Source organism: Chionomys nivalis, chromosome 8 (assembly GCF_950005125.1).
Source record: "Chionomys nivalis chromosome 8, mChiNiv1.1, whole genome shotgun sequence".
NCBI classification, from domain to species: domain Eukaryota; kingdom Metazoa; phylum Chordata; class Mammalia; order Rodentia; family Cricetidae; genus Chionomys; species Chionomys nivalis.
This window is the reverse complement of record NC_080093.1, coordinates 33,490,883-33,503,649: the sequence shown is the minus strand read 5'-3', so window position 1 is coordinate 33,503,649 and position 12,767 is coordinate 33,490,883. Positions and strand designations below refer to the sequence as shown.

The 12,767-nt window shown below is 37.0% G+C and overlaps 1 protein-coding gene across 2 annotated transcripts in view; it reads right to left on the bottom strand.

Moving 5' to 3' along the window:
• LOC130879814 (zinc-regulated GTPase metalloprotein activator 1) overlaps positions 1-12,767 on the bottom strand; it is a 42,854-nt gene that overhangs the window by 28,020 nt on the left and 2,067 nt on the right. For both annotated transcript variants that reach the window (XM_057778650.1, XM_057778651.1), the window contains exons 2-5: positions 11,241-11,327; positions 7,275-7,371; positions 5,197-5,288; positions 376-435 (exon numbers count right to left, since the gene is read on the bottom strand). In XM_057778650.1, the coding sequence (XP_057634633.1) occupies positions 376-435; positions 5,197-5,288; positions 7,275-7,371; positions 11,241-11,327 (336 nt within the window). The remainder of the gene's footprint in view (positions 1-375; positions 436-5,196; positions 5,289-7,274; positions 7,372-11,240; positions 11,328-12,767) is intronic.

The following is a 12,767-nucleotide window of genomic DNA, read 5'->3' as shown; positions in this document are numbered from 1 at the left end:
TGTATGTATTGTACAGCATTCTGAATTCTTCAAGTAAAAATGAAAGCAGGAATATAACCTTTCCATTGTCTTCCTGACTACCTACAAAGCTCTAGCACTGTACTAAGTGTGTCATGGCAACAGAGGACACGGCAGTCTACAGAGCATTCTGAAAGGAAAGTTTTAGTAGAGGTCCTGGCAGAGTTGAGAGCAACCCCTAACAATCCAGCTTTATCACTGTCTAGAACTTTGGAATCCCTATGATCAAAAATTTGATTCATCAAAAATTAAACAAGTTTAAAAAGAACAATGATGTAAGAATTAAAACTGCAATATAAACAAAATGAGCTCAACCATAAAATAAATCTTTCTTTAAAATAAATTATTTTAACTTACCATCAAGATAAATATCACTCCCTAACTCCGCATCAACCCAAAACATAGAAGCCACTGCACCTGAAAGTACATAATATGATAATATTCATCAAATAAAGTATTTCTGCAAAACACAATTTTATCAGTGTTTTTTTTTTCACCAGTGGGATTAGCTGCTAAACACACACACACACACACACACACACACTAAACCTACACTTCAATGTTTTTATAAGAATTACAGTGACAGGGCTTTTCAAGACCTGCAGTCATCCCATTCCTCTCCCTTTCCCTACAAACAATAAATCTGGGCCCTCATCACACATGCTTCTATTGATGCCAAAATAATTTATCAATAAATACAACACAATAGCTGAGTATACACTGGACATTTTTCTTATTTCCTGAATGTAATTATCCTACAGTCCACAAATAATAAACTCCTCCCAAGGAAAAACAAATAAAACACATTAACTCCAAAAATCACTTGCCCAAAATAAATTCACTTGTAATCTTTACAGAAGAAAAAGAACAAGAAAAGTTACAAGTTCTTTGGTGGTACTCACTGCCATATATTTACTTAGTACTGGGCATAAAATTTGCATCTGAAGAAAAATTATTTCTAAGAAACAAATTAAAATTTGTATTTGACAGGAACTGGTTTAACACAAAACCACATATTCTGATTGGTGTGCCACAAAACAAGAAAAGGAGACTGACAGCAAGGGAAAGCATGGCTGTCCCAGTTAGTGATGGTGCTGTCTAAAAGAATGAGCACAGGGGCAAACAAGGACAACTGAACTCATCCCACTGTCCAAAGCTGTCTGCCTACTCTGACAAGATGTGGTCCCGCTAAGCATCACTCTGTGTCAACAGTGAAACACCTGTCAGCTGTTTACAGTGATTACTCATGCAAGACATAGCAAGGGCCACAAGATCTAATGGTTTCCTGATACCTATTGATTTTTCCCCAAAAACTTAACAGTTTTCCAATTTGACTGAAATAGGATTTGTGAGTAACAGGAGCAGAATCAATGTCTGTCCTCTTCAAGAAAATTACTTTACAATGACAATTATTTAGCTAAGAACTGGAGAGTGTCAGTCTCCTAAGCGAGAAACAACTGAATTGCCAATAAGAATTATTTCCACTTTCTTGGCTAAAAACATGGTTTTAATTAATAAAGGTGAAAAAGTAAATTTATAGCTTCCTGATACCAAACAATAAGATACAAAAAGTATTAATTTCTTTACTTAGCCAAATATGTTAGCATCACAATTTTATAACTTTAAAACCTCACTGCTTTTTATTCAAATAAATGGCTTTATTTTATTCAAATAAATGGCTTTATGTCTTACTTCTAATGAGGATGAATTGTAAATGTGTATTACAGATTTTATTCTTTTTTTTTTTTCCCCGAGACAGGGTTTCTCTGTAGCTTTGAAGCCTGTCCTGGAACTAGCCCTTGTAGACCAGGCTGGACTTGAACTCACAAAGATCCAAAGATCCACCTGCCTCTGACTCCCAAGTGCTGGGATCAAAGGCATGTGCCACCACCGCCCGGTCTACTGCTTTTATTTTAAACATCATTTGCATTTGATTCAATTCTTACAGGATGCTCAAAAAAGAATGATCTGAACTATAGATATAGGTGCTTAGGAATAGCAAAGATGAGAGAATGGAGTAGGAGATTCTTCTCCCCAAAGAATATTAGGCAATGTCTGGAGATAATTTTACTTGCTTCTAGGAATATGCTACAGGTAAGCAGAACTAGGGATGCTGTTAAACATTCTACAATGCTCAGGATAGTATTCCTCACAGAAGATAACTGGCCATCCAAAACATCATTTGTGTAAAGGCTGAGAAATTCTGAACTATATTACAGAATCTTTCTTTAAAACCTGATAAAACAAGAAATTTTGATGCAAGTATCAAAATTATATCAGAACAACCAAAAAAACAAGATCAGGTCCCTAACCAAAGATTTAGAAGTGTAATAGTCAAAGTTAGAAACAAAGTTCTATGTGAATGTAATGATTTGAATAGGAATGGACCCCTATGGGCTTACATATTTGAATGCTTTTTCATTAGGGAGTGGTGCTACTTGGCAACAATTAGGAGGTGTGGCCTTGTTGGAGGAAGTTATGTCATTAGGGATGGGCTTCGGGGTTTCAAATGCTCAAGTCAGGCCCAGAACTCTCAGTTACCAAGTCTGCCTATGTGCCTGCCATGCTCCTTGTAATGAGGATAATGGAATAAACCTGTGAGGCTGTGAGCAAGCCCTAGCTAAATGTTTTCCTTTATGAGTTGCTATGATCATGGTGCCTCTTCACAGCACTTGAACACTGTAGACAGAGCTACTGTGGCCTTTCCTAACTCAACTCCCACCCCCAAAAGAGGTTGCAGAAGAATAGTTTACAAAATCCTAATACTAATCAGAAACATCTTCCCAAAAGACAAGATGTAGGACTAACTGGAAAGCAGTAAGGGAGGGAATGTCAATGATAATAACAAATATTTCAAGACTAAAAAGTGTTAGTCACTTCTACGTCAGGAGAAGTTGTTTTGTAGGACTAAGAGCAAAAGGAAGAAGAGCTATGAGGTCTAATGATGCCCCACAGCAGCAAGGATTGACTATGTACTATTAGGTGAGTGGAACAAACCCAAGACAGCCATACTGGATATTTGAGGCCAGAAGCTAATGGCCACTTTATCTCATCAGTCTGTCTGGTCACCCATTTCCACAGCTTCCCTCTTCATGTGTCCCAGTAATACTCAGCTTTCAAACTGGGGCTCAAAAATTGGGGGGGGAGGGTAATATAGTTAAGATATTAAAAGGAATTCCTCATCAATGTACACAAGATAGTCCTCTGACCTTTCCACACCAGACACAAAAGTACACATGTGATTTCAGCAGAGAAAAAGAAACACAGGTAAATGTCAGGAAGGGGAAAAAAGGAGTAACTTACTAGCATGACAAATTGCAAAGAATTCATTCTGCAAGGAAACAATTCAATAAAACAAATAAAATTTGAAGTAGCTCTTTATAGCAAAAAAATCTGAAAGCAAAACAATACAAAGACAAGCTTGAAGACAAAAAAAGAGCAGAATAATAATCTGAGGCCTTGTATCACTATATTTAGAATCAATTTAATAGCACCATTGTTTGGCCAATAAATTAATTTACAATAGTTAGGAACAGATAAGAAACAAGTATGAGGAGGATTATTGACATAAAGAAAGCATAAGATTATCAGAGTAAACACAGCTGCAAAAGATACATCAGAACAATTAAAATAGGGCTAAGGGTATAGTTTAGTGGTAGAGCACCTACCTAACATGTGCAAGATACTCAAAAACAGAAAACTAGAAGCCAGAGAGATGACTCAGCAGGCAAGGGTGCACCCTACTGCACACGGCCAAACCTAATACTTGCGTTCCAGTCCCAGGACCCACATGGTGAAGAGAACTGACCAACATGGTGGAGAGGAGAGCTGACTCCTGCAGACTGTCCTCTGAACTCCATACATGTATCACAGCATACACCTTCATATTCATTCTCATTTATTCATTTGCTCTCCCTCTCTCACCCCCTCAAGCCCCTTTCCTTGCAATCAAAAATATATAAACGAATCAATATACTTTAAAAAAGAAAATTAGACTAGTTAAAAGAACAAAATAAAACTCATTATGAAGAAAATTGGTCTCATTAGTATAGAACCAAATATGACAGAAAAAATATTCACAATAAAAAGTGAAAATGTCCTTAAATAAAGTGTAGGAAAAAATAACTGAAAATAAAAAACAAATTCCCACATTTTTTATCAGATCACATCTGTTTGGGGCCTGACATCAGTGACTTTTGATGTTTGTATTATACAAACATTAGGGGTCTAATTATTTTTAAAACTTTTTATGTGTATGAGTGCTTTACATGCATATATATCTGCACCACATACATGCTTTGGAGGGCAAGTTGGCTAGAAGAGGACACTGAATCCTCTAAAACTGGAGTTACAGATGGTTATGAGCTGTCCGGTGAGCTCGGGGACTGAACCTGGGTCCTCTGGAAGAACAGCTAGTGCTCTTAATTGCCAAGCCATCTTTCCAACCCCTGGAGACTAATCTTAATGACCAATGATGTCCTACCCAATCTCAAGAGCACCCACGTCAGGTAGTTCACAGTCACCTGTAAATCCAGTTCCAGGGGATCCAATACCCACCCACTTCTGGCTTCTCTGGGTACCTATACACATATGGCACATACTCATATAAACACATACACATAGATACACATAAAATAAATCTTTATAAAAAAATAACTTATTCCTACCAATAACTCTAAGTCAATTAATACAATTTTAAATTCTATTAACAGCTTAACCATCTCAAGAAGTACACTAACAACTCTCATGTGACACAAGCTAGAATTTCTCTTCCTTTAAACAACGGCAAAAATTAAATGCAGAGTAAAGCGCTAGCGCTGATGAAATGACTCAACAGGTAAAGCACTTGCTAGTCAAGTGCTAGACCCAAAACATCCACACAGAAGCTGGGTGGGCATGGCCACCTACCTGCAACTCCATCATAGGAAAGTAAATAAAGAGACTGGAGATAGGGAATTTCTGAAGCAAGTTGGATAGCCAAAACAGCAAAAGTGACAAGCTCAGCTCTTTGCTCACTGAGAGACCCTGCATCATCAATACCTAAGATAAAACGCCCATTCACATTAGAATATGCATACATACATGGATATGCACCACATAAACATTGAATCTCATTTTAACTATTTCTCTAAGGTATCGAAGAACTATATGCTGGTTACTAATAATATTATTTCTTACCAGGATCTGCTAGTCCGGTGGTCTCTAAGAGTATGTAATCAAATTTCCCCTTCTTCTGCATCAGATTCTCTATAGCTCTAAGGCCATTGTCCCTGAGAATACAAAAAATATAGTAATAACTGACTACCTGAACATTTTAAAATAGTCACAACACAAAAATATTTTCAGGTACACACAAATTTAACTCCTTCTTAAGCTTCTAATAAAATGTCCAATATTTAACAACGACAAGAAAACAAGTGCAAATACAGCAGATATGATGTGTTAATTTTTTATTAAAATTAAAAGCAAAGAGAATGTTATCTAACAAAAGTCAATATTTATTTTACAGATTTATAAAAGGAAACCAGTATAAATATGATGAAATTTATCATCTAGAGTAGTTCAATATGAAATTAAAGGAACACTGTTGCTGCAAACGTTTTAACTCTAGTCTGAATCAGGGTATAGTGTAATTTCCTTAAAAAACAAAACAAAACAAAAAAACCTCTCATTATGCAGTTCAACCTGACCTGGAACTGTCAATCTTCCTCTTCCACCTCCCAAATGCTGGGATTACAGGCTTTTATTACCTGTTTTTTTATCCTTAATTCCAAAAGCTAGGGTAAATATTGAACGTGGTGCCTTTGGTTAAGAAAATATTTATAACTACTTCCTCTTTCCAGAAAATTGTGACTTGGTGTCAAACATCTAAAATTGTAAATAACTCAGGAGAAACTCAATTAGAATATAGAAATAATTGTGAGCTCACAATTAGAAATAATATAGAAAAATCAGAAGCACAGTAGTAACTATGATGATTTATCCAAGAGCTTATTTTATTAGATAATTTATCCAAGTTGCTGTTTTATGTCAGGTACTCTTCTAGGATCAATGGTAGCTTATGAAACTAAAAAGACACTGCCCATGGAAGCTTAAGTAATAACCTAACCACTTAACATATTTAACATAAGGTTCTTTCCCTGTTTCTGTGTGTTTATGTGTTAATTCTCAGATCTGAACACAGAGCCACATATATGCTAAGCAAGCATGCTACTAATGAGTTACATTCCCAATCCTCTTTTTACTTTTTATTTTGACATAGGATGTCATTAATTGCCCAGGCTAGTTTTGACTCACTTGGTAGCCCAGGTAGGCCTTGAATTTGGGATCCTCTTGCATCAGCCTCTCATGTAGCTAGTATTACAAATCTGTATCATCAGACTTGGCTGATTCTTCCCTCTTTCTTATGTGTTTGTATGTGTAGGCATGTATGATGTGTATATGCACATGTGTACATATAGAGGACACGTTGGTGTCTTTCTCAATGGCTTCCCATCTTACTTTTTCTGACAGGGTCTCTCACCTAGACTGCCCGGCCAGGGAGCTCCAAGAATCTACCAGTCTCCCTGCCTACCCAGCATTGGGATTACAAGCTCATACTGCCCTGCCTGGCTTTCCATGTCAGTACTTGGGTCCTCAAGCTTGTGAAGGAAGCACTTTATCCACAGACATTTCCCAGCCCATGGTTATTCTCTTTTATGACAGTCATTTATTTTTTAGTTTAAAGAGACTGAATAATTAGGGGTTGGAGAGATGGCTCAGTGGGAAAGAACAACTGTTGATCTTCCAGAAGAACAGAGTTCAATTCACAGCGCCCATAGAGTGGCTCACAACCGTCTGTCACTCTAGTTTCCGGCAGTCAGTGCCTCACTGGACTCTGTGGGCACCATGCATGAATATGGTACACCAGCATACATAAAATAAATTTTTTTAAAGAAAAAAAGAGATTGAATACTTGGAAATAAGACTAATGGCATATTAAATTCAGAATAATCTTTTTCTACATGTGAAATAAGACACTGAAAATAATTTTTAAAAATTCAATGAAAGAATAAGAACAACGAAACAAATAGAAAATAATAGCAAGAAATACTTAAAGAAAGCACAACCTAAAAAATATATATCCTACCCAAAAATACAATGGTACAAGCTATGTAAGTAAATTCAGTTAAATTACACAGGAAAATCAAAACTGGAAATATAATCAACAGACATCTTAAACCAGCCAACAAGCACACAGTAAACCCACTCCTTACTTCACTGAACAGCAGAGACAGCCGTTTCTAAGTTCCAGCCACTCCTCATAGAGTTCTCCACCTTGACTGATGGATAAGGATTTCTCTACTGCACTCCCTAGAAACAGGAACAGGCAAAAACAGAAGGATGTTAAGAAATAGGAGTACATTCCAATGAAGAAACTAAAGCTTAGAACATGCATTCTTTTATAACTCTAAATCAATCAATAAAACTTCAAATTCTATTAACAGATTAAGTTTCAAGAAGTAGTATATTGATGATTCTTCTGTGATGTAAACCAGAATCTCTCTTCTTTTGAACAATAAAAAGTAAACCTAAAGTCAATGTTTAATTCAGTAAATTAAATTATGGTTCTCTAGATGATTTTAACTTTTTTTCTGTAAGCCTTAAATAGAGCCAAGCATGGTATACACTTATAATAATCCCAACACTTGGGAGCCTGAGGCTGAAGGATCTGGATTTTAAGACACATTTGGGCTCCAAAGGAATTTACAGATCAGCCTGGGCTACACAATGAGACTTTATCTCAAAAATGTAAATAAACAATGGCTGAACAGATTGGCTAGTGATTAAAAGCACTTGCAGAGCACTGCAGCTCGGATCTAGCACCAACAAGGCACATCGGACAGCTGACAACTACCTCTAACTCCATGTCTAGCCTCCAAAGGGCCTGCATACAATGCATACACACACACAAATAAAATAATTTTTGAAAATGTAATGAACAGGGGCTGAAGAGATGGCTCAAAGCTTAAGAACACTTGCTGCTCTTGCAGAGGACCTAGATAGAGTTGATTCTCTGCATCCACATGGCAGCTCACAACTGGCTATAATTCCAGTTCCAAGGTATCCAACACCCTCTTCTCCAGTCACAAGGCATTTATGTGGCATATAAACATACATGCAGGCAAAACACTTATACACGTAAAATATTTATAAATTCTTAAATAATTTAAGTTTCTAAGAAGACAAATTCAAAATTAATAAACACATCTCCTTCCTCCTTCAGACTCTTACTTGTCTGATTCCATTTAATAGAGGAGCTACTCTGAAGACATTTTTCTTCTCATCCATTGTAAACTTTCTAAATATACTGATTGGCTTTTTTAAATACTGGGTTTTGTAAATTCTTCAACCTCTTATGAGATTGTTTTCCTTTTAATTCCTCACTAAATTGGTGGTTTCTGTTATAAGGTTTTTTCTAAATATACTTAAAAATGCTATTTCATTCTAACAAAGGTTTTTAAGCCATTTAAAAAGTCATCTAAAAATTAACTTTTATTCAAATAAAAAGTCTCTTAGTAAGGTTTACCTGGGAAATAAGTACACATGAGATGTTTCCCAAAAGAATAGGTTTAATGTTTTACAATGTACCTATAGTGATATTTTATGTATGTTTTAATAAATAAAGCTTGCCTGAAGATCAGAGGGTAAAACCAAGCCACTAGAGGATAGGCAGTAGTGTCATTCACCTTTAATACCATGATTTGGGAGACAGAGGCAGATGGATCTCTGTGAGTTCAAGGCCACCCTGGGCTACACAAGATCACTGCAGAAATGGATCCAGGTGGTGGAGGCTCACACCTTTAATCTCAGTACTAGGGAATCACGCGACTTTAATCCCAGCACTAGAAGGGAATATAAGATGGAAGGAAACAGAGGCTCAGGGCTCCGTCTGCAGTCACCCAGCCTTGGGAGAGGTAAGACTTCTCTAGTGCTTGGCTGTTTGCTCTTCTTATCTTCCACTTGAACCCCAATATCTGTCTCTGGGTTTTTATTATTTGTGTTGCCAATGCCACAGAAAAGTTTTAAATAGAAAAAAAAAGATTTTCCTTTTACATTTATGTATTTTCTGTTCATATTTTAGTTGGGTGATGATAGAGTTTCACATAATCCATCATCATCATCACTCATTAAGCCCCAACAATGATTAAGCATGCATGGGCCGCCTGTTTATGGCGGTTCTCCAGTTGTTCCTATCCTGGGCAGTCCTAGATGCTTGTGTTACTGTCATACCCAAGGGTCCACAGTCTTCCTTTATGCTGTCTGTCCAGAGTTTTGGGGCCTTCCTCTTTGCCTTATCCCGTGCACTCCTCCAAGCAGTGCTGTCTTCGGGTATCTGCTGTCACTCATTCTCATAACATGGCCAAAGTATCTCAAGTGCCACTGTCGTATCCTGTAGTTTACTTCCTTCTGTAGATGAAGATGTTTCTTAATGTCCTCACTGGACAGCCTGCCTCTTCATATGACGCCTGGAATCCTCCTGAGACATGCCATCTCAAACACATTCAGCTGCTGTTCTGAGAAGCGTTTTATTGTCCAGATTTCAGAGATGTAAAGAAGGCAGCTCAAGACAAGTGTCTCATATACTTGCAATTTTGTTGTTGTCGTTATGTCTCTTGCTGACCAAACCTTTCCTGGTGCCTGGAATGCAGCCCTCACTATCGTTATTCACCTCTTGACGTCTGAAATAGTTCCCTCCTCTGAGCTGAGGTTTCCTCCCAGAAGACAAAGTTGACTGCTTAAGGTTCTGATTCTTTATTACAGTGTTAAAATCCTCTGCGCCCTTCCCATGTGTTGTATCTCAGTCTTCTCGATGTTTACTTTCATACCAAGGTTTTCACTTGCTTCCACCACTCTATTTACCAGGGCCTGCAGCTCATTTGGACTTTTAGCAAATAGTGCTGTATCATTGGTGAAATGCAACACGCGGATTCAGAGCTAACAGAAACACAAGTGATCAGATCTTCACTTTAAGGCAGTTGGCAGAAAAATACAAAGAATTCAGAAAAGACTTATATGTCTGTTATATCGATTTCAGAAAGGCATTCGATAGCATTTGGCAGAAAGGACTTTGGGAAACAATGAGGTTCTACAGGTACCCAGAGAAATCATAAGAATACTAGAAAATGCTTATAAAGATATCTTTGCATTAGTCAAAGTCTATGGAGAACTAAGTGATCAGTTTAAGACAATCATAGGAATATTCCAGGGATGCGTCCTCTCGCCACTACTCTTTAATATATTCTTGGAATTAATAATAGCCACAGCCCTGGAGGATGAGGAGATAAGTGTGCAGATCAACAACTGACAGGTGTGTGAATCAATAACTTGCATTTTACCAATCATATAATACTAGGCTATATAAAACATTAAAAAGGACTGAGGATGTTGTAAAAGGCAAAACTATAAAAACTGTACAAAATGAAGAAAAACAATAAGAAATAATAAATAAAACCAGTGTACAATGAACTATCTACTAATAAAAAGCTGGAAAAGGACTATTAGAATTGTCCAATTATTAATGGCTAAAAGCTTAGTTCAGAAAGAGAAAGAAAGATAAAAAAAGCAGAAAACCTTGCACCACAATCAGTCAGTCTCTTTAGATGTATTTTACTTACTATGTATGGTAGAAGGGCTTGTTTTTGATGTGGGCAGATTGTATGTGGAGGTCAAACTTTTGGGAGTTGATTCTCGCCTGGCTGAGCCACAGTCTCTCTTGTTGCCTTTGCCACTACACTGCACACTCCAGGCTAGCTCCCACTACACTGTATACTCCAGGCTAGCTCCCACTACACTGTATACTCCAGGCTAGCTCCCACTACACTGCATACTCCAGGCTAGCTCCCACTACACTGTATACTCCAGGCTAGCTCCTACTACACTGCATACTCCAGGCTAGCTCCCACTACACTGTATACTCCAGGCTAGCTCCCACTACATTGCATACACCAGGCTAGCTCCCACTACATTGCATACACCAGGCTAGCTCCCACTACATTGCATACACCAGGCTAGCTCCCACTACACTGCATACACCAGGCTAGCTTAATAAAAAGTAATCCTAATTTTCTGAAATTATTCATAGTGGCCTCATATTATAATACCATCCAATCTAATTTTCACCAGTAGAATAAAGGATCCCAAGTATTACTGCAATATTACAGTTACTGAACTTTACTTACCCTCTCCAAATTCATTTAAAATAACTGCTATTTTTCTATTATGTTGTTCTGTCAAAATGTAGTTCAGAAGTGTTGTCTTTCCAGCACCTATAAAATATATTAAAGCAACAAAACTCAAAAACTAATTTTTAAGACATATCTAACAACAGTACAGAGAACTTTACAAGAGAGATTAGAACAACCTTTAAAAACTATCATAATATTCCTTCTGCATATTTTGTAAATAATTACAAATAATCTTACAAGTTGAGTTAGTTATCTAACTTAATATGACTAAAATATACCTTCACCATAACTTATAATACAGCAATAAAGGGCATCTAAAATTTATACTTAATAGAAACAATGAATTATGGTTTCTAAGAAATGTAACTTCTAAAATAAAAAACTATGTAGATTTCTTACATCATACTTCCTTTCTCAAGTAAGAATACTTAGTTACTTCCCTAATCTTACTCAACTTATTTCAACATCCATGAACTAGCTATAAATTCAGGTTGATTGTAAAGCTACTTTTAGTAGGCATAAGCAGTCTATTACCATAAAACTGATTTTATAAAATGGGGTGCAGAGATAACAAGCAACAGACTATTCAGTCAAGAAATTCATAAACTACACTCACTTTATCCAGCAGGTGGCACAATAAACCTAGTTTGTTTAATTCAAGCAGAAGGAAAACATTAATCTTGTGAACCAAAGATTCCAAATTTCATAATGGAATATTGTTTTCAAAAATCAGCAACACTTTAACCGCACAGCAGTGTAGTTCAATTATTGGACTGTATCATTCATTTTTCTGTAGGTGGACATTCTGACAGTCTCCAACGTTTGACTGTCACAAGCAGCCATGCTAAAAAGTTTGCACAAACCTACTAAAACACATTTGCCCGTTTCCTAGGGTCTAACTAGGAGAAAGTTAGGGAGTACCAGGGTACTAATAGCTTCAACATTTTAGGTTATTTTCCTTTGAAGAGTTTTTGAAAAGTTGACATGAGAAGCTCAACATAAATGGGTGACATGTAAGGAGAGCCAGGTTTAAGAACACAGAACAATGAGGAAATTCTTTTTTTTTTTTTTTTTTTTTTTTTGGTTTTTCGAGACAGGGTTTCTCTGTAGTTTTGGAGCCTGTCCTGGAACTAGCTCTTGTAGACCAGGCTGGTCTCGAACTCACAGAGATCCGCCTGCCTCTGCCTCCTGAGTGCTGGGATTAAAGGCGTGCGCCACCACCGCCCGGCACAATGAGGAAATTCTTAAAACAAGAGGCCCTGGACATAATTATGTACAGGCCAATGACAAAATAGAAACCTATGAATGTAAGATATTTCCTCCAAAGAATTATTAGAGCTTAATAATTAACCATGCTATGAAGAAAAAAAAATCAAGATATAATTGACATTCATTCAAAGTATCCACTGTGCACCAAATTTAAGGCACTGCCTCCATGGATCTTAAAAATGTTAAGTGGGGCAGGGTGGAGAACTTAGATATGAATTAGGAAGCTATTTTGCTGCAAGTTGATCATTCAAC